General features: G+C 39.6%; 1 protein-coding gene across 1 annotated transcript in view; it reads right to left on the bottom strand.

Moving 5' to 3' along the window:
* The window catches only part of wu:fj49a02 (myomegalin), a 45,088-nt gene that overhangs the window by 29,555 nt on the left and 2,345 nt on the right, over positions 1 to 13,188 (bottom strand). Inside the window, exons 4-7 of the mRNA XM_031281174.2 lie at positions 9,466 to 9,576; positions 2,364 to 2,440; positions 286 to 409; positions 38 to 195 (exon numbers count right to left, since the gene is read on the bottom strand). Coding sequence (XP_031137034.2) covers positions 38 to 195; positions 286 to 409; positions 2,364 to 2,440; positions 9,466 to 9,576 — 470 coding nt within the window. The remainder of the gene's footprint in view (positions 1 to 37; positions 196 to 285; positions 410 to 2,363; positions 2,441 to 9,465; positions 9,577 to 13,188) is intronic.

Raw genomic sequence — 13,188 nt, 5'->3', positions numbered from 1 at the left:
TATTGGCGGTTTGAGGAGATTTCTTAGTATTTTGCACCTGTCTTTGTTGGTGTTGGATGAAGACAGGATGCTGGGAGGCCTCTCGTCCTCTGTGATGTCCTCCATGGGGGTGTCTAGGGAGAGGAGGGAGGCGTGGGAGTGCGATCCAGCCAGCGAGGCCATCCGCTCAGCCTCGCTGCGTGCTAGCTGGGCCTCCTGGAAATATACAGACATAAACAGTTATGACTTGTAAATCTGAGGCACCTGTGTGTCAGTTCAACTAGCTGAAGGTGTGAGCGGACAAACCTCCTGCAGGAGCTGAATCTTGGTCTCAAGCACTTGCTCCATGTGGTCGATTTCCTGCTGTCTCTCCCGACACCGTCTCTGCAGCTCTGCCTCATTGTGATTGGACAAGCTCTCCGCTGTTGTGCTGTTTAACAGGGGAAAAGACAAGAGTTAATTAGAGGTATCACACTGAATACATATCAAATCAACTCAGTTTATAAACACACACATGTAGTCGGAGGGCTCAGCATTAGAACATGAAGGAGAGCCAAAAAGCAATGATGTCATCACTTTCCTGTCTGCTACAGTGCTCATGGGATACCCAACACCCTCCCACTTATAGCAGAGATTAAGTAAGTTGCCCCACCCATGTAGGCTTTTATTGTCATCGTAAGTGATGTTCACACAGTCTGACAGTGGTGAAAGGCTTGACGTAGATACAGCAGTGGATGCAATTTGGGTCTTTTTTCCCGTTGTTAGTAAGCTGGACTTTGTGGTGTCACACTCAGCTGATAAACACTGTAAAAGCTACACAGCTTTGAAATGAACTTTCTGAAATGTGAAATTCCTCACACGCATCCTGCTTCTTTGCATTCTCGGTTCATGACCTAAGTGTTCCCCTCACTCCTTCCTGACCCCAACTGTGCATCTGTCTTTATCACTTAGTCAGTCAATGACGCTATCTCAGAATTTCTGCTCCCAGAATGGCACACGCCACACTGTCGCCATGAGTCCTGTCCTAGAACCTCTCTGCATACGTTTTTAACTCTGTCCACCGCATGCAACAGCTCAAATAACTGGGATATTTTGAACCAGTCTGAGTAATGCAAATGTCTGTCTTGTCTGTCTTTATGTGTAGCGGACAAGAGCTTCATGCCATGCGCCAGCCTTTCTGCAGGACATCAGTTATCTGGGTCTGTCAACGACGCAAACAATTTAGAAATGCTTTGAGTTCACGAGATTGAGATTTAAGACACTGTCATATAAGACTGTGCTTAAAAATTTGACAAGCACTGGCAAGAATAGGTGTTGGTTGGACTGTAACAATACTACAGAAGAAGAGCGGTAGTGATGAACTGCAACAGAATAGAGGCCAGTAATAAGAGCCAATTTATCCTTTTCAAGAGCACCAACAGTTGGCCAATGATAAACTATACTGATTCAAACGCCAACAACCCTGACCTTTAAGCAGCCTCTCTGTCGATTTCAGCAGTAACTATTATGAAGTGTAAGGCATATGGCGTGGGAACTGATATGCCACCATGCTAACAACGCAGAAAGACGTCCACCCTGCTCCTCTCCTGTCCACTCCTCAAGCACCACTTTATTTTGAACAGATACTTGCTTTCATGGATGCCCCAAGCTGAATCCCCTGTTAAAGGACACTCTCATCATCATGAGCAGTTGTTACAGCCTGTCGACAATAATCCTAAACAAGACTTTTGTAACATGTCATTAGTTTAAGTTGTGGGTTTCATTTGCCTATCCATGAAGGTTTGCGTGTGTTCATAATCTGTGTGTGTGTGTGTGTGTGTGTGTGTGTGTGTGTGTGTGTGTGTTATCTCTATCAGCTGCTGTATGACATATGAGCTGTTAGAGATTTGAGGTGTTGCCACAGTGAAGACAGGACCATGGATTCAACAACAGCCATAGATGGGCATGCACACGCACACAACTTTCACAAGTCAAATGGACCGACAGATATAAATTGAGCATGACAGAGGATTCATCCAAGTTATGATAGCCTAAAAGTCAAACAACTTGTGTATCTTCCCAGCAGTAAACAATATGTACTGTACTAATCAAAGTGTATGTGACCAAAGAAGAAATTAAAGTAATTGGCTTACACAGGCTGTTAATGAAGGGTATCTAGGAAGTAGATAACTGCCTGTCTAATCTGCACTTTCAAAGATAGTCACTCATTTTGACTTCTCAGTTAAGTAAAACAAAAACAAAAAATTAAATTTTTTTGTAATGTATCTATATAATTAGCTGTTTTGACAGAAACATTCACACTTAGAAACTGGGAAACCTTAGTTAATTTAAGGTAAGGCTTGCACATACTAACAAATAATTATGATGAATATTCGTGGACTTACAGTGCTTTGTCCAGAAGCTGCTGTTTCTCCTGGAGCTCCTGCTTCAAGCTCTCTACTTCCACCTTCAGCTCGATGTTCTGCAACAGATGAAAGTAGTAAAGTCAGTCCTCAGTCATCGGTTAATCGCTCAATACACATCATCAACACACATCATCTTCTCCAACAACTGCATTAAATCATGCAACAGAAAATGACCATTTGTAACTGTAGTGCAATTATCAGTGGAAGTGGATGGTGGCCAATTACTATAATAAACTTGTTAAAGTGATTGAGAAACCCTGCAATATTGACAAACAAATCAATTTTAAGATAGATTTTTTTATCTATAAATTCTGTAATTACATAAAAAACATATAAAACATCCTCATACGTCATACTTGCAGACCTACTTACTAAAAAAAAATGCCAACTATTATACATATATTCATATAGCCACCATATTAGGCTTGGAACAGTTGGTAATGTATTGTGCCTATGTGAAAAATAGGATATTAATTTAAATTTCTGAGGCTGAAACAGTGAAAGTGATGGGATGTACAGTATTGTCAAGTGTATTTATTAACATAGAAATATGTGGATATTAAAGCTTAAACACATCTATGGTTCACCCACACAGGTGTTTTCACTTAATCGGCTGATTAGACCTCCTCTCAGGACTGTCCGTGCATTCATGGGCATCGGAAAAAAAACATTTTTCCCAGTGAAAACGTCATCATTCACGTCACTTCATGTGGGACTCAGAGGTGGGAAACTGGGGCTAGATTTTGCTAACAGAGTTTCCCAGTTGGTGACGCGTTGTTGACAACTGACGTACAGAAACATGGCCGACCATCGTTCAAATGGCCCAACAGTTGGTGGCAGTCATGCGACAAGTTGTTATATCAAAACGCCAATATAACAGAAGAAGATGCATCCGGACCATAAACAGTAAAGAAGCACATGAACGCTGGCAGTCGTTTTGACATTTTGACTTGTCATAGCGGGAAATGCACAGCTGAAATTGATAACATTAAAAACTGAGGTAGTTCCTGGGTCGTGCATGCTGGCTCACTGGCATGGCTTACCTCAACAGCTGATGGAACTGAGTTAGTTTCACCTCCTGTACTTTTCTCGCTACGCCAAGTCAAAATGCCTGCTGTGAAATAGGTCTAATACAAAAGTGTATATATATAAACGTGATTAATTGCAAAGCTTGTCATATATTGCGAAGACAAAAGACTACTAAATCTATTTTACATCATGCTGTATCAGGCAATACAAAATAAATCTCATCACTTTGTGTAATATGTGTCTGTATGTCTGTTCTGTATACCTGAGGTTATTACACATTCTATATAAAAATAGTTTTGACACACTGTATTTCAATGCTTATATGTTCACTGGGTTTGTCCGAATCTAAGTTATTCTTCCCTCCCTCACATCTCGAGCACCTTTATGTCTTGTTTCTTACATCTCTTCATCACACACTAATCTGTCTGTCTCTGCTGTGTGATTTAGGGCTGATGAGTGTTGTGTATCATCAGTACAGAACATCTGACCGTGCTGTCGTGGCTGGTATATTTAGAGCAGGAGAATTCCGGGCAGCTCAGATATTCACCCCTGGGGCCAAAGGCTAAACTCCACAGCTTGTTTACCTGTTGGGGTCCACAGGGGACATTTCAGGGCCAATAAGAGCTCTTACAGTACATTTGGCTACAGGACAGAGGATTTATGGGGCTCAGTCTTTCCATTCTGACTTTAGAGAGGAGCGAGAGGACAGTTTATCTGTCTATCTGTCTGTCTGTTGGACTCATCAGATTGACTCATGCTCATCTCAACAGATTGTCCACTTTCTCTTGTCCATCATCTCAATTTAGCTGCTTCTCTATTCCTTCCTCTCTTTCTGCCTCTCATCTCCTCCCTATTCTTTTCTCTCTTTCTGTTTTAGAAAATGTTATGTACCTCTTTAAGCATGTCCAATCCTGTTAACCTTCCCCTGTCCCTGTCAGAGAGCCTGAAACCCACTCATAAACATGTTCCTGAGAGGCACCGTGAGTGCTCAGCACGCACATACTGCTGGCTGCTACACATGCGTCCAAAGCACATAGCACTTAACACAATAACTGGTTAACATCTTGTTTCTTACAATCATAGTGTAATTAATCAAAGTTGTTAAACTATACATGTGCAGTAAGAAAAAAGGACGGCAGAAATTAATTCTAAGGGACATGATGAGGTTGTGTTTAGTAAAGTAGAAAAGATGCATATATTATTAATAGCCTGTTTCTGTATCAATCTAAAAGTGGATGTACTGTATTCAATGTTTAATATGTTTTAACGTCTTGAGTGTATACACTTTTGTCAGGGTTTATTTACTGTAGGCTCTTTAATAACTTTGACACAAAGCTCATATTGATAATTCATTTTCTTCAGACCAATTCATCTCTTAAGAATTCAATTGTACGGCACTAAGTAAAGTAATGCAGCAACTAGAACGTATGCAACACATCACCAGGTGTGCTCTGCACAGCTAATGACAGTAAATGATTCGCCTAAATGCTCCAATAATAAATAATGTAACACCCAAGTAAGAGGAATAGGGATAGATTACTTTGGTTTCACTCATCACGGAGTCTGACTTAATGTCACTATAACACAACACTATCTGACTATCTTTTACTGTGTATTATGTTGAAAGTTTCTAATTTATTAAATAATAGCTTGAAGCATTTAAACAACGTTTTGTGTTGGAGTTTGTAACATTCCAAAATCCTAATTTTGACTTGAAGATTTTCATTTTCACTGTAAATGCATATCGGTCCCAAATATCGGTTATCGGTTTCATTAACTACTAATAATCGGTATTGATATCGGCCTTGATAAACCAGTATCGGTCGATCCCTAAAGAGGAACACGTATTCCTGTGTGTATGTGTGTGTGCGTGTCAACAACTTGGCTTACAGTAAGAGAGACATTTTCCCATCTTGAAGCAGCTCTATATATAGACACCCATCACAGTGCACCTGCTATTCTGGCCCCTCCTGGCCTGCCACCCCCTTAGCAACAGATCCCCTAATAACCAAACTGTGCAAGAGGAGGGACATGGATGCACTTCAAAACACTGACAGAACTGTCAATCATAAACCAAACACACCTGCAACACTGTTACTGATCACCTACTGACAGATATTATAATTTACTCTTAATTCATCTATTGATGATGCTATATTCCATACTAAACCATTTACATGCTCTGGTACAGAAGCATCACTTCATTTACATCAATGGAAAACCGTGAAATGTGCTATTTTCAGTACAAGATGCTAAATATGTAACTAACAATTATGTTTATGATTTAAATAATCTGCAGATTATTTTCTTCATGAATCGATTATTAGTTTTGTCTATAAACTGTTACAAAATACTAAAATATCAGAATTCAAACATATTTAGTTTACTATGCCACAAGATTGAGAAACTGGAACCAGGGAATATTTGGGATTTTCGTTCGATAAAGTAATGATTAGTTATTATCATAGTAGCTGCTATTTCATTTACTCTCGACCCTTTTATTGACTAATCGCTTAATAAATCGCTACATTTTACAGTTTATTAATGAACTAATAAAAAAATGAAATGAAAATAACCATCAGTAATGTGGACATAATGTCTAAGTGGGGAAAAGGCAAATTTGCTAGCAAATAGAACAGCTAGAACAGTCTGGTAGGTTCTGAAAAGTACATCACTTTACTCTAATGCAGCCTTTAAAACCAGTAAAAGACAACACTTATGTCATATCACGATATTACCATAATCTAAGATGATAGCAAGTGTCATATCACGATATCGATATAATATATTGATATATTGCCCAGCCCTATAACAAACCATATGGTGAAGAGACACATACAAACACATACAATCACACACAAACACGCGTTATGATGCATGAGTTGTGTCATATGGACACTAAATAAATCAGTGCACTCAGGCCTGCTCTATAAATAAAATCTCTGGAGCTCAGAGAGAGATCACTATGTGCCCAGGACCAATACACTGACTCTGTACTGTATTACACTGACATGCTTTGGAGAGAGGAACAGTGACACTCATGACACTCAACCAGCAGGGCAACGAGCAACTCAGGTCAGATAACAACTACGGAACAAATATTTAGTCTCCAATAAAACAGTGATTAGACCGATTAACCCTTCAGCCACACAGACAGAGAGCTTGTGAAGCACAAGGATTAAAATCCAGTCGGATGAAGTGGGATCACTTTACTCAATCACTGCTGGTATGCAGTAATTGTAGATGATAAGTGGCAGGACGCTCAGGTCTTGTTCGGCTGGATCAAACAGCCATTTGGTTTTTCTCATATCAAAGGGTTGTTGATGATCAGAAGGGATTTGGAATAAGGGCAGAAAGTAAGAGGCGAGTATTGAATGCCCACTGACAAACAGACAACAGCTGAACAGGATCACCTTATTATAGGTGCACACATTACACGCAGATACACAGGGATGCAGATGATTCATACACTTAGAAACAACAGAGTGCAGAGGCCTACAGATCTAAACCCATGCATAGAAATGACACACACAGAGGAAGAGGAATGACAAATGTTGCCAATTATAGGACTATAAGTATAATAACAAGGCTGAGCGATATGGAGAAAATTAATATTCACATATATATGACATATATCACAATATTTTTGACAAAATACCTTGATATCGGTAGGGTTGACTTTGACTTTTTTCACAAAGTATTTACACAATGAGATTTTTGATAAATAATCATCATCAGTAATGTGTGGATATAATGACAAAGTGGGTAAAGGCAACTAAAAGAAGAGCTAGAACATTCGGGTCAGTTCAGAAAATTACATCATTTTACTGTAATGCAGCCTTTAAAAACAGGAAAAGACAACACTTGTGCCATATTTTGATTTGAGAAATTCCAAAATCTAAGACAATATCTGGTCTTATATTACAATATCATCATATTGCCCAGCCCCAACGTGACTGAATGAATGTACCTGATCATGGACCCAATCTGCTTAATGAGGTCAGTATCAGCAGTAATACTGATCCAGTGTATCGGTCCACAGATAAAAGATAAAGTAAACACAAACACTAATCTGACCAACTTTTAGTACATTTTTGATACTTGGTGTTCATTGTTAACCCGAATTAGTGGACTTTACTAGAAATTTGCGCGGAAACCCGTTGCCTTCAACCGTCTAAGTTTTTACACAAGGTGAAACTGAACAGGTCAAGGTGTATTAACACAGAGGAGTAAGTTGATGCAGTAGACAAATCAAGTTTACATTAGTAGTCATTACTAAAAATGATTAGTAAACATAAATTATTTATAAATGTTATTATTTTTTCATGTTGTCTAAAATTAGCATGTTAAGTTAAAGCTTTAGTGCGTAACCTTTTTATATTGATGAACGTCCGTTACATTCAAGCCATTGCCAAATGAGTTGATACAAAGCTAATTAATCAGCTCCACAAAACTCTGTGTATTTCTCTATGACTATGAGAAACTGGTGTCGTCCGGCAACTTTCGCACGCAAATAATCGAGTGAAGATAATTACCTCGACTGAAAAGTCAATCATGTTTTTTTTAATCCTCCGTGTCCTCCTTGGCTACTCACACTTATTCTTGTTATTACTTAGAATTCCTCATGGGGGGGAAAGAAACTACGCACTACAGCTTTAAACGTGCAAAGAAACAACGACTATATAACATTAGGCTACTTAACACTACTAAAGAAATAATTTGTCTATATAAAAATTGTTTTTCCTTTATGACAACATAATTTTAAGAACAATGTATTCAATACATTCATTCCTTAGAAAGAAGACAACAATACACAAAAACAATACAATGTAAACTTCATAATTTCCAATGTATTGTGGCGTATGGAAAATTTCACTCAGCTGACTAAGTTCCTGATATCCAACCTGTGTAATTGTCTCTGAACTTGCCTTCACTGCCCAGAGGCCATCAGTCCCCACCCGGGTCTCAGTCATGGTGCAACAATAAATGTAGATAAACATGAACACTAAATTAACCATACAAAACGAAAACCCAGTTAACATAAATGCACACCCAAAACAATAACAGAACATTATTAAAACATACTTTAACTAGGACAGAAACCGTTCAGAACATATCGTTTTTTCCCATGAGCCTTTGCATCGCTTCAGCGCAGAACAGCTCAAATGACCCTGCCCCACCCATACAGAAACTTAACATCCTTAGTTATCTCTGCTGTATATGATCTGTGCACTGCATACTTTAGCTAATTATTACAAACAACTAATTTGATTTAGTAATGAATATGGTTTTTAACAAAACATGAAAGAGTAAGTAGTGACCACTAAAAAGTTTAATTACAACTACATCTGGGTTTACAGTGTACAGATACCAAAACTTTGGTTCAAAACCCAGCCCTGCCAATGGCTTACACACATGCTGTCATGATAAACCTTTTTTTAAAATGTCTTATCATAGGCTTATTGCTGAGATTCTATCATAGGTTTACAGGTGTGTCTCACAGGGTCTCTATAGATTTGTAGTGTAGTCTAGTTTAGTATATTTGGGCTATGGGGTAAAACTAAATGTACACTGTTTCACTTAAGGGCATAAAGTCTTCACAGACTCCAGTGTAAGACAACGATGCACAGCAAAACTGAGGTCCAGCTGGAGAGACGTCAGAACAAACTGCATCATCCTGAGCAAAGAGCTAGCTAATGTGTAGTGCAGCTACTTGGTAAAACAAACACATGGCAGGTCACATCACCTCAACGCATCGGTGGGACAGCTGGGTCAACAAACAGTAGAAGTGGCTAAATGAAGCAACTCTTCAGGAAAACATAGCTGTATACTGTCATGATAACAATCACCTGACTGATAAAGGCACAAAATTGACTCTTGATGACCTACTCAGTGCCAAATCTCTCAAAATCAATGATTTTTGATAATTTGGTTATTGAAACAACCCCTGGCCCCTTAAAGAGCAACTCCCCACACCACTTATAATCCCACTCATCACCAGTCAAACAGGTTTCCACTCATTTCCTGATTCGATGAGAGGTGCCCTACTCACCGTACGATAGACATCCTCACTGCTCTCCTCGTACTTCTGCTGTATCCTCTCCTCCAGGAAGTAGATGCGGAGCTTGAGGCTGAAGTTCTCCTTCTTCAGGTCATTTAGGTGCTGTGACAAAGTACGGTAACCGTTAGACATGACGGTCAAAAAGCACCGAAACAGCTTGACATGTCCGTTAATAGTCAGAAATGAACAGTCGTCTTCGACCTCTCCGTATCATGGGGGAATACGGAGTCCATTTTAAAGGACAGCGACTGCCATGGCATGTCCATGTGTTAGAGTCCGGTAACCGTTAGACATGCTACCTCCTTCTCCAAAAGAGCATAATGTCAAAATAAACAAATTATTTACAAAGTGGTATCCTAGCCTCTAACAGGCCATTGGGATACCATCTACAAACACACACTAAAACTAACACACACACACACACACACACACACACACACTAGAGTCTATAGTGCAGAGGGCGACTCTGCAGCCCGGCCGGTCAGAGATGTAGCCATTTCAGCTCCATGGTGTGTTCTGGTCTTCTAGGGGGACGTGACAGGCGCTTATTTTACAGGAGGAGACATCCCTGGAATCCCAGACTGCCAGGGGAGATGGGTGGAAGGGGAGAAGAGGGGAGGAGGGAGGGTGTAGGGGGAGGTAAGAGGCTCAGGGCTCACAGGCAGTTGTGATATAATGGGAAATCTCACCCCACTGCAAAACGGGAGCACCAAAAGGAACAAACAAATCCCTTTCTGTCATTTTCATTTTGTCTGCCTTCTTTCAGATGTATTGAAAATAATTTTTTTGTCCAATTTAACCACTTCCCTATCTGTTTGTGTGGAGGTTGATCCCCATTGAGAGAACAGCTGAAACTCTGTCCACATACCAGCCTGCATGTTATATAATCACAACAGTGATTCACCTTTTTTTAGTCTCTACCAAATTAGGAACATGACAATCTTTGTTATAATTTGCTATTTTGCATATTTATTACTTTAACACACTCAGGGTGCTAATACACTTAACAAGTTCATCCAGCTAGACACTTGATTACGGAAGTGTTTCTTTGGGGAGACACTGTACAATTACACCCTACTTTGGGGGTTTTCACTCTTTTTTTCTTTCTAATAAATGAACACTCTGAAACGACTACAACTACTTAAAGTAATTTAACAACTTTATAGTATTAAAATGCATCATATCTTAAAAACAGATCTAATGGTTTGTATGTATTGCACCTTGATCTTCAAAGTAACTAGTGTAGCTGTCAAAGAAATGTAGTAGGCTACAGTAAAAAGTACATCTTTTTGTAGATGCCTAAAGTATCCTAATATACAATATAAATACTAAAGTCAAGTATAAGTATCTCAAAATTTTACTTAAGTTAATGTACTTTCTATCACTGGCCTTAAAGCTCTCCAGAAAATAAGAATATGTAGCATGATAAGATACACCTTTATTGATCACCAGTCTCAAGAAATTCGGTTTCAGGCAGTAGCAGGTAACAATTTCAGATAAAGAAAGACAAAAAAATAACTGAACAAAACTGATAAACCCACTGTAACAATGCTACCTGCCCTGCACCCAGACAGAGACAACGTTAGCAACTAGCTAAAGCTAGCTAGTGAAGAAGTTAGTGAGCTAAAAGCCCATATATTTTTCTCAGAAGTTGGTGAAGACTCAAACAGAGCTAAAAGCAGAGTAAATGTTGCACTTACAGACGTTTGGTGGCAAGAAACATGAGTCCAAATGAATGTTTCCTGGAAGTGAAACTACAGCTGTATGTTAACATGTTAGCCAAAACAACTTGCTGTAATGAGTGATGATAACATCATGTCACAAGTGACAGCTTGTTCTGCTGGTTTTGTGCCCCCTATTGGCCCAAACCCAACGAATGTAAGCACTTAGAAAAGTCCCTGAGACACATTGATATATTGTTTCTTTTGCACTTAATTTACTTTAGTTAGAAGCATAATGTTATTAAAGGGAATGAGTCAATGTCATCTGACATTTAAAAGGGAATGCATTTACCATATGCCTATGATAGTTACAACAGTTATGCTAAAATCAGAAACTCCCCTAACCAGCATGGGAAGGCAGAGGGGCTAGTGAGACAGGTGAGTGGAAAGAAGTTGGATGAAAATGGAGAGCTGGGAGCCACAGAGCTATTAATAGGGAGGTGTCCTGAATCTCACAGAGCGGTGAATCCCTGAATGTCCCACAGTGAGATGAGTGAAAAGAAAGAAAATAACACAGGCTCCACTAAGTCCTTTTTGATCTCATAATGAAAGCTCAGCTGAAATCAAGTTTCAAGACAAATGCAAATGCAATGCAAAGAGCATCAATATGAAGACATGTGAAGACGTGACTGAGACATGCGACCAACACATGCATCTACATCATTATTAATTCTTGATGCATTCGGTGAGTGTGCCCATTAAAGTGTCACATTACATGCTGTTGCTAAATAATTCTGAGCAAAGATAGGACAGGCGCCAACCGGAGTCTCCACACAACATTAGGGATGACATCATGTACATAGTGTGTGTGTTTTTAAACTCCACACGTGGCACAACTCACACACTCTCTTTTCAGCTCTCCATCAAAGACAAATACATAGGAGTGAATGTGTGTATATATGTGCGTGCAGTATGTGTTTATAGCTGTGTAAAAGTGACACAACCAAGAATTGGCAGCCATGTAAGAGACTCCAGCTTTGAGTCCTTTCATAAAGTAACTCCAGCTTTCGTGACTAGTCTGTGACACCTCCCGTTTTAACAGGGTTCAGTAGCACCTCCAGAATAACTTTAAAGGACTATCACTGGTGATGAGTTTTCAGTGACAGTTATAGTACTTGACTTGCATTTTTTCTCTCCAGATCTGGTATGTGTCATGAGTTGCTGAAGTGTGTATTGTAGAAAAAGTGTGTTTGACTTCATCAATATAATACTGGGTGACACAGCCTGGGTATTTCAGAGGATAATCAGCCATACTTGTGTAACAACTTGTGTTTACAAAGAGAATAAGCTGCAGATTCTACTATTGGGTTAGTGTCACATCGCCAGATTATCTCCAAAGCACTGTGTCAGCGCAAAACAAATGGATGCACGAGTTAACATTGTGGAATAGGGGAAAGTTCTGGCTTGTTTGTATTTCTTTAAACCAATCACAATCGTTTTGGGGTGCCCTTGCAAAATAGATAGTGTAGATAGCGCAAAGGGAGGAGAACGCCGGCAGAAATAGGCAGCCAATGGAAGGCTTTATCCCAACAGTTTACATTTGGTGAGTCAGACTACTATAGGGTACAGTGCAAGACTGCAAATGGACAATGTACAATGTATTGATTAAGAATACTGTAGGTTCTAGAAAAAAAGTTCCCTGTGGTATGTTTTGTTTGTCTGGGTATGAATTTGGGTCAGAAATGATCTCCATGCTCATTTATACTTTATATTGATGTGGGGAAATTACAATTTACACTCTGTTTGTTAGAAATCACTACACACAGGACTGAAACACACACACACACACACGCGCTTGGGGGGGGGTACGGTGCCTTGCTCAAGGAGGTGCCAGGAGCTACCAATCCACACTCTATATTTTGGCCCGTACTGGGACTCGAACCAGCGACCCGCTGGTTCCCAACCAAACTCCCTACGGACTGAGCTACTGCCACACCCTTCATTACACCACCCTGCTGTCAAACATCAAAATATAGTCTTTTTTTTTTTTTTT

This window comes from Sander lucioperca, chromosome 9 (assembly GCF_008315115.2).
Source record: "Sander lucioperca isolate FBNREF2018 chromosome 9, SLUC_FBN_1.2, whole genome shotgun sequence".
Lineage (NCBI taxonomy): Eukaryota > Metazoa > Chordata > Actinopteri > Perciformes > Percidae > Sander > Sander lucioperca.
Note: the sequence above shows the minus strand (reverse complement) of the source record. Positions and strands in the feature narration are given on the sequence as shown.